This window comes from Alligator sinensis, unplaced genomic scaffold (assembly GCF_000455745.1).
Source record: "Alligator sinensis unplaced genomic scaffold, ASM45574v1 scaffold153_1, whole genome shotgun sequence".
Classification (NCBI taxonomy): Eukaryota; Metazoa; Chordata; order Crocodylia; family Alligatoridae; genus Alligator; species Alligator sinensis.
This window is the reverse complement of record NW_005842099.1, coordinates 1,791,405-1,799,723: the sequence shown is the minus strand read 5'-3', so window position 1 is coordinate 1,799,723 and position 8,319 is coordinate 1,791,405. Positions and strand designations below refer to the sequence as shown.

Below are 8,319 nucleotides of genomic sequence, written 5' to 3'. Positions count from 1 at the left end.
CCAAATGCCCAACCCTGAAGCAGTCGGTAGGGCTGGTGTCTTCTCTGTCAGGGCCACCGCCATCGGCGGCTTCTGTGGGTGCCCTCCCCCCAGATTCAGGTGACACCATTCACTCATGCTGCCCACCCTGCAAGGGGGTGTTGTGTGGGAGGTGCAAAACATTGTGGGATGCTAGGGGACTGTGAGTTAACTTGAATCTGGGGGCATCTGGGACAAAAATTCAATAAACCTATTTAATTTAAATCAGTTAAGTCTGATACTGCATCCATCCAGGTTTATCTTGCTGGTTTCAGCCATTTTGAAAGAGGTTTATGTGCACTGGACTTCTGTTGTGTTACAGATTTGAATTGGTTTCCAATCACTTTTATACCGGTTTATATGTAATTTCTGACCTTAAGTCTTAGAGTGCAGAGGCTCCCCACCTACTTTAAATGAATTCTTATATCTCAGTAAAAGCAGATTCCAACATGAATATAATAATGTCTTAAAAACATTTCAACAAAAACATTGTGAGCATAAGTCATTTTCCCTCTTCCCACTGCTTCTTGGCTGAAGCCTCATGCTGCTAAAATGCTTCCAAATCCCGTCAGCTCCATGGGCCAGATGAAATGGTTCCGTGGACCAGATCTGATTCATGGGCCATAAGTTGCCAACTCCTGCTCTAATGCATTATCATAAAATACATTTTTCTCTAGCTTCCTTCCTCCAAGCATCCAAAGTGCTTGATAAAATTTATAAAATAATACGTTGAATCAACGTATATATGGCTATGCATTGTAAAAAGAATGGAAAAATCAGCCCCAATGCATATGGGTAGGTATCCAACCATGTGTATGGAAACTTTTTTTTATATTTTATGAGTGGAACTTAACATACCCCAGCACAGTACATGGGTTTTTCTGGATGTTGATCTACAAAATGCAGAGTTTTTAATATTGCTTTGTCTCTATATGTTTTGAGGATAATGAATGCTATAACAAACCAAAATGAGTGGCAGAAATAATTTAATGCTCTTTTGTTGGCTGTTTAAATTGGCAGAAAGACATGTTGCTGGGATGCCAGTGAAATGTAAAACCATTCACTTGGGGAAAAGCGGATCAGTGGTACAGTATGTGGTACGCTGCTTGAGGAGAGAAGATATTGTGACTTGCCTGACCAAGCAGCAGAGCCTGGGAAATCATTCAGAAAATCATTCAGTGTATTTTTTGTGTATTTAAAATAAGAAATAAAGCACTTAAGGGGAGAAGATAACGTGGTGTTTTCAAAATCGGTGCAATATACCAGAATAAAGATTTTTTGTTCTCTCCAATGAATCAAAATCCCATTTGAATAAAATCCCACAGAAGGAACAAAACAGATGCTCTTAGCATATTTCTTGTTAAAATCAGCATGTTTATAGATTTGTGTATGTTTTTTTTATGTGCATTTGGAAAACAATAATAAAAGGAGGTATCTAAGGACATATGTGCACAATTCAAGTGTGCTGTTGTGGATGCAACATACAACATACATATTTACTTGGTTCTGTCAGAACCCTGAATTTAAGACAACCCCCCAATAATTAGGTTCTATGCATGGAAAACATAACTTTGTAATACTTTTCCATGTATAGAATCTTTTAATTGGAGGCTTGTCTTTAATTCATCCCCCCATGGCTACAGGGGGGCAGGCAGTGAGGGGAATAGGTGGTGTGGGGAGGTCAAATAGCTTGCTCCCTGCTTGTGCCAGACCCCTGCCATCTGCCTGCCCCTGCCCGCAGCCTTGGCCCTCCTATTCCCCCTTTGCCTCTGCTTCCCTTGTTCTCCATCCCTCCCAGCCTCTACTTACTCCTCCCCTCAGCCTCTGTTTCCCCTGTCCCTCTTCCCCCTCTCCCCCAAGCCTCTGCTCCCTCTCCCCTGCCTCTCCCCTGCCTTTACCCTTGCTCTGTGGTGGCATGCTCCATTCTAGCCTGGGGCATTGAGCACCGCCCCAGCCCCCATAGCAGACCAGGCTGTGCACTGCTGCTAGGGTCAGGCTGGAGTCAGGCTCGGTGTTCCAGGCTGCATCATGGAGCAAAGATAAGTGGGGATGGGGCAGACAGGGAAGTGGAGGCTGCATGAGGTGTGGAAATGGGGTCGGGGGAGAGAAGCTGCAGAGGAAATGGCAGGGTGCAGAGGGTAGGGACAGACAGCAACTGTGGCTGTGGCCCTGATCCAGAATGAGGACTGGAGCCTGAGCCACAGCAGCTGACTGCCCCCCCCCTCCCCCCACTGCCCTTGCACTCAATTCTAAGATGAGTCTTTTCTTCCACATGTTAAAGGGGAGGGAACCCTCACCTTAGAATCCAGTAAGTACGGTATTCATACTGTCTCTAAGAAACATGGCTAGTTAAAAGGAACTTTTATCAGTGGCATTGTAAGTCTGATGCAGGCCCTTGAGATGAGAAAAATCCATGGACTTTGAGGATAGGTGTTATCCTGGAAATTTCTCTTCTCCATGACCACATATGTGGCATGATTTGGTACTGCCCTATTGCACAAGGTATAGGCATTGGAAATGACATGAGGAATTTCCTTTCGGAATGAGGATTTGGGTCATCTTACGTCAAGTCAGTCAATTCTTCATGTTTAGCTCTGCTGGAATCAGTAGCAGTGCCTCCTTATGCCCTTCCAAACACATCTTAAACTCCATCACCCATTGCAAGAGCCAGCCGAAATGAAATTGATTTGTAAGCTTGCAGCCATGATGATGCCTCAGCTGCCTTCCATAGTATGAGCTTTATCAAGTGCTCTTTTTCCTCCCTTCCTTCCATTCTAGTCTTGATTAAATTGTAAATCAAAAGCAGAACATGTACAGCTTCAGAAAGCCATATACAAATACTGTGAATACTTTGTGCTTTCATTGTGCATAAAGGATATTATTGAATGCATAAATACAGATAGTTAATATCCTTACTAATAAATTCTGGTATGTGGATATAATTGCACAGTTATTCTTTTAGAATTTGTCTGTTGATCGCTTTATCCCTTCCATCCTTTAGTTACGAGTTTTGGTGTGAGCACATGTGTGCACGCACATGTTTACTGGGTACCTTTTTATATATATTGTGGAAATAATGGTATGGTGACTCTTATGTCAGAAAAGCCACCACATACTAGTTTAATGTGAGAAGCTGTGGATAGTAGTTACATTTTTTTGTAGAATTACTGACCTGTTTCAGTTTTATGAGCATCTTTATAAGTTTTATTTCAAATGTTCTGGGCTGCACTCAGATATGCAGGGATAAATGAGATAAGATTGTGTGGTTCAGCAGCCAAAACTGCTTCATTTTTTATTCTGTATTAACTTACTTAATAGTGTATCAGACACTTCCAACAGTGGTTTATTTAGCTGAGGTTTTAAAGTTTCCAAACAAAATGTAGCCTGGAAGCAATGGATCACATGGGAATAATTCCATTATGCGGTTGTGATGATGTTGCAAAATATTTAAGTCCAGGTTTTATATAGTGTCAGAACTCAGGGAAATTGTTGTCTCTTTGTATTAAAAATGTGCAGGAGGAAAAGGGCCAAGGTGGTAAGGGCCTGATCCTGGAAATATTATATTTACTTGAATACAAGATTAGGATCCCCCCCTCCCCTCCTCCCCCATCATCTTGGATTAAAATGCTTTTCCTCTTACATTCCTCATACAAGGAAACTTTATTAAATACATTGTCTATCATTAAACCACTGCCAAAAGCAGTATGTGCTGAGGAATAGAAACCAACTATGAAGATGATTAAATGCAGCCAACACTGAGCATGACTATAAAATACATGGCCCATATTGGGCAAACATACTCACGGAAACCTTGCGTGTGTGTGTGTGTGTGTCCCTTTTAAAAAACACAAACAGAAAAAACAGGCAGTAGCTCCCTTGGGAGGGAGTGAACACTGTAGGCTGGCACTTAGGGGGGTAGTGTGAGTGTGAGTTCCCTCCATAGGGAACTGACACTGGGACTGGAGGTACTGCAGTACCAGGCTGGCACTGGGAAGGCCAGAGCTAGCCCTGGCATCCTTCCCTTGGTGTCAAAAATTGCTATACCCACATCCCACTACATAGTCTACAAGAGAAGTAAGAGTGTTTTGAGCTATTATGCAATCGCCTCTAGATACACTATTGCAAATGCACATAAATCAGGTAAAATTTTTTGTTAAATAAAATTAAAATAAATCACAGTAGATATTTAATTTTTTTTGGTATACAAGTTGGGTTTTACCCATTTTCAAGATGCTTCCCCCTCTCTGCAGAATACTTCCAGGGCAAGGGGAGGGACTTTCTGTGCAAAAGTCAGGGGTTGGGGTGGGACTTCTGGTCCCAAGATGATGACCAGGGGGCGGGGGCACCTGTCAAAGGGCGGGGCTACCCTTGTAGCTCTTGACAGCTCACCAAAACTTGTTAAGTGGCCCTCCAGCCAAAATAATTGCCAACCCCTGCTTTAAACTAATATGCATAGTTTGTATTATATCTAGGTAGGTACAAAAATCCCTCTTAAAGGTGTGTTTATGGAGTACCTGTGCTAAAACTTGCAGTGTCAAAAAAATAAAGGTAAAATGCATCAATTCTGGGTAAACAAAGTCTATGGGTATGGTACTTGACAGGACATGTTGTAGGGGTGGCTGTGATGCCCCCTAACAGTGGCCTTAATCCTTTCTGGCTCCCACTCCAGCGCCTCAGTATCTCATCCTGCTTCCTTGGCTGCTGTGCCTTGATGTTAAAGATAAAGGGGAAGCTGGTGAGCTCTGGGTGCTCCTTCTCTATGGTCAGTTCATCACTTGGGCTTAACTTGGTGAATCCGATTTGGGTCCAGACTCCCACCACCCACAGTCACTTGGCCTTGGGGCTCTGACCCTGCCAGCCTAATAGTCTCAAGGGCTAAATCTGTGACCTCCGTCCTCCCCAACAGCCATGCCCATGCTTCATGGATGTTATTCTGATAATGTTCTGGATCTTCTTGTAGGGGCCTCTGCCTTTTTAGCCCATTGTATCTCTGGCTGCCATCTTCTATCCACTTGTTCTGGCCTGGCTTTCTCAGCTCTCTCTATATCTCAGTCTCTGGGCCCCTGGCCCCTGTCTCAAGTTTTGTTCCAGTCCTTGGTGTCTCTGACCCAGGCAAGGCTGCTCATTGTCTGACCCAGTCCCTGACACCGCTGTTCCTGGCAAGGTTGGTCTCACTTTGCCAGCTACTGGCCCCTTTAACTGGGCTCAGCCCCCCTCCCCCTGAGTCCCTGACTCTGCAAAGCTGCTTTCCCCAGCCTCTAATGGTTTGGGCTTCAGTGCCACACATCACTGGGTCCTAGATGCTGGAAGGGCGCTATACTTGGTACCCTTCTGGCACTCGTGTGGCCTCCTATCCATCCCTTTTAGTCGCACCCGGTCCTGTGGTCTCATGCTTAAATTTCAACAGATACAAGCAACTGCTTCACATCCAAAAACCTACCCAGCTCAGGGTCATTGTCTCACTAGATTCATAAGCCCCAATTGGCTCCCTCCCTGTAGCTCTTTGTAACAGCACAGGTGTCTGCCAGTCTGTCTGCTCCAGGCTTCTCCTGCAGAAGTACTTTTCCCTGCAGCATTCAGGGCTAGATAGATCTCTTGCTCTCAGGCATTGTTCTTATGTGCCCCCAAAGCCCCACCCCTTCCTGCCAGGTGGCCCATGTAGGGGTTTCTGCTTTGGCTTGATGGTCATCTTGCTCTCCTTTGCTGCAGCTTAGCCAAGCTGCTTGCTCTCTTTACCTCTGCCCTATCTGGGGGCTGCTCCTTGGCTGCTTATTACAATGCAACCAGCTTTCCACAGCAAACTTTGCCAGCTGCACTTTTACTTTAAAATAACTGGCTCCTCTGGTTCCTTGGTACCATATGCAGATTACTACAGGTATGTGTATTTCTAGGTTAGTATTTTCAAATTTGCTCCTAAGTTCCATATGCTCAGGGAGAGCAGGGTCTGATAGTAAGGAGAGGCGGGAGAAGGGGCTGCAGGGGAATGAAGTTTGCAGAGGTTGGGGGGGCAGAGGGCAAGGGGGCTACCTGACCCCTCAGATTTATTTTCCATGCTGTAATAGTAGAAGAGGGACAAATTCAAGGCAGACCTCTAATAATTAGATTCTATACCTGGAAAATTACAATAAATTTATAAATTTTCCACATATAAGATGATTCCCCAGTATTTAGATTTTATAGTCAAGTAAGTACAGTAGTTGGTGTAACTGTGCATGATGGAACTTACCAGGTTCTTTCTGAAAAATGGTGGTATCCAGCCATGGGGAGAGACCAGTAAATTCAGAAATGGAATCTTTTGGAAAATATCTTTCTTAAACTAGGAATCAGAACTCGTGTCAGAGGTGATATCTTTTATGAGGCCAACTAGATATTTGCAAACCAAATTATCTGCAAGCTTTCAGGCACAGGCACCCTTCTTCAGGCATAGGAGAGTGCAAAGATTGTAAAAATTCTCATAGGTAAAATTGACAATGCTCGGCAGGCGGGTAGCTGATGAATTAATGAAGCTAATGAAGCAATTGGGCTCTTGTCTGTCTTTCTGTCTCTCACTCTTTCTCTCTCTCTTCCTCAGTCTGCCTTCAATCTCTTTTTCACATTTGGAACCATGGGAAATGAGACTAAAAAGAAGTGTGGAAAAGAGTTAATATTACTATGGAATGGCCTAATCCCAGGCCTGTACACTCATTTCAGTGGAAATGGGTATTAGGAGCCTGTAGTTGAGTTTGAGCTCTTCTGCTAGTTTGACTCTGTTTTTTTTCCCCCCGTGTAAATGCATATATGGCTGGAGGAGATAAGGGATGATTCCAAAATATTAACTGAAAAGTTAATCTCTGTGTACTCTGATTAACTCATTTTGATAGTAGGTTTCAGCCGCTTACTGAGGGCTTGACTCAAAGCCCATTGAAACCACTGGAAAAACTCCTGTTAAGTTCAGTAGGTTTTAGAAGAGCTTCTGAATGAAGAAGTAACAATTTGGTCCAAGAATTGGATGAAGACTTCCTGGTTTCCCTTCTCCCTTTACATGTTTAAGGCCCGGATTCTGGCTTAGTTGTAGTGAGAATAGAACATTTCTTTAGGAAGAAGTCCTCCAAAATATCAAGTTTAATTTGTTTTTCCAAAGTGTTGAAGTACCTGCATGGAAGTAAGTAGGAGAACCAGCAAGCTCAGTGCCTTAAAAAACAGTGAGAAGATGATAAAGTGCAGGGGAAAGAAATGCTTCATTTGTAGAAGCTGGCTCCTTCTCAGAATTGCAGAATTCTTTTTTTTCCCTTTGTAATAAACACTGTGAATTTAAGCAAGATGAAAAATGCTTCTTTCCTTTTGAAAGGAGTGTCTGCTGCTAAAATAACTTCCCATTTTCTTTCCACTTTATGTTTTTCTGTAGAGCGGGAAGCCTCCAATTAAGGATATGTTCACAGATCTCAAGGATGGAAGGAGACTCTTGGATCTCTTGGAAGGGCTCGTGGGAAATCCATTGGTAAGAAAGTATTTCTTACATTACTGAGGGGAAGGATAGGTGTAGACCATTTGTTTGCTGCTTGTGGTTTTTTTTTTTTTTTTTTTTTTTTTATTTGTCTGCTTACTACTGAAAGTGCATATTCTAATATAGTGGTGGGGGGGAGGGGGCAACTTTTTTGGCAGATATGCCACAAATTAGCCTTGTACCCTCCAAGTACCACTTTGGTCCCCTTCCCCTGCCCAATCTGCTGTTTTTAATGGTTTGTGCCCTGTGCTTCCTGCTCCATTTGCTGTCTGCTTCCTGCCCTATCTGTCACTGTGCCCTCTCCCCGGTGTCCTGCATGTTGCAAACACAGGCTGCCAGTTTGGACATAGTGCTCCTAATTAACACGTGCTCTATAGGCCTATTGAAATCCTCAAGAGTTGTACTTTGAGATGAAATTCAGAATCAGGCCCAAATTAGTAGTGCATTTTCTGCAGTTATGAAGACCTCTGTCCAGCCAAGCACATGAGCATGAATTGGTTTGTTTGTTTGCAAACTGTAAATAAAGCATATACTTAAATACTTTGTTATAATGGGCTGGATTATCTAGACCGTTTTTCAAGTACAGTCTAGATTTAAATTTAAAATTAATGCTATCTCAGATACTCTGCAAGAGAAGTGAGGAAACTGGCACTACTACTCAGGATGAGGTACTTAACTTCAATTCACAGTAAAAATCCTAGACTCATTTATAATGTTTTACACTTGGGTATTATAGATTCATAGATTCATAGATGTTAGGGTCGGAAGGGACCTCAATAGATCATCGAGTCCGACCCCCTGCATAAGCAGGAAAGAGT

At 43.2% G+C, this 8,319-nt stretch overlaps 1 protein-coding gene across 9 annotated transcripts in view; it reads left to right on the top strand.

Annotated features, from left to right (window-relative positions):
• Positions 1–8,319, top strand: part of UTRN (utrophin) — a 580,332-nt gene that overhangs the window by 112,488 nt on the left and 459,525 nt on the right. For all 9 annotated transcript variants that reach the window (XM_025204844.1, XM_025204843.1, XM_025204842.1 and 6 more), the window contains exon 3: positions 7,403–7,495. In XM_025204844.1, the coding sequence (XP_025060629.1) occupies positions 7,403–7,495 (93 nt within the window). The remainder of the gene's footprint in view (positions 1–7,402; positions 7,496–8,319) is intronic.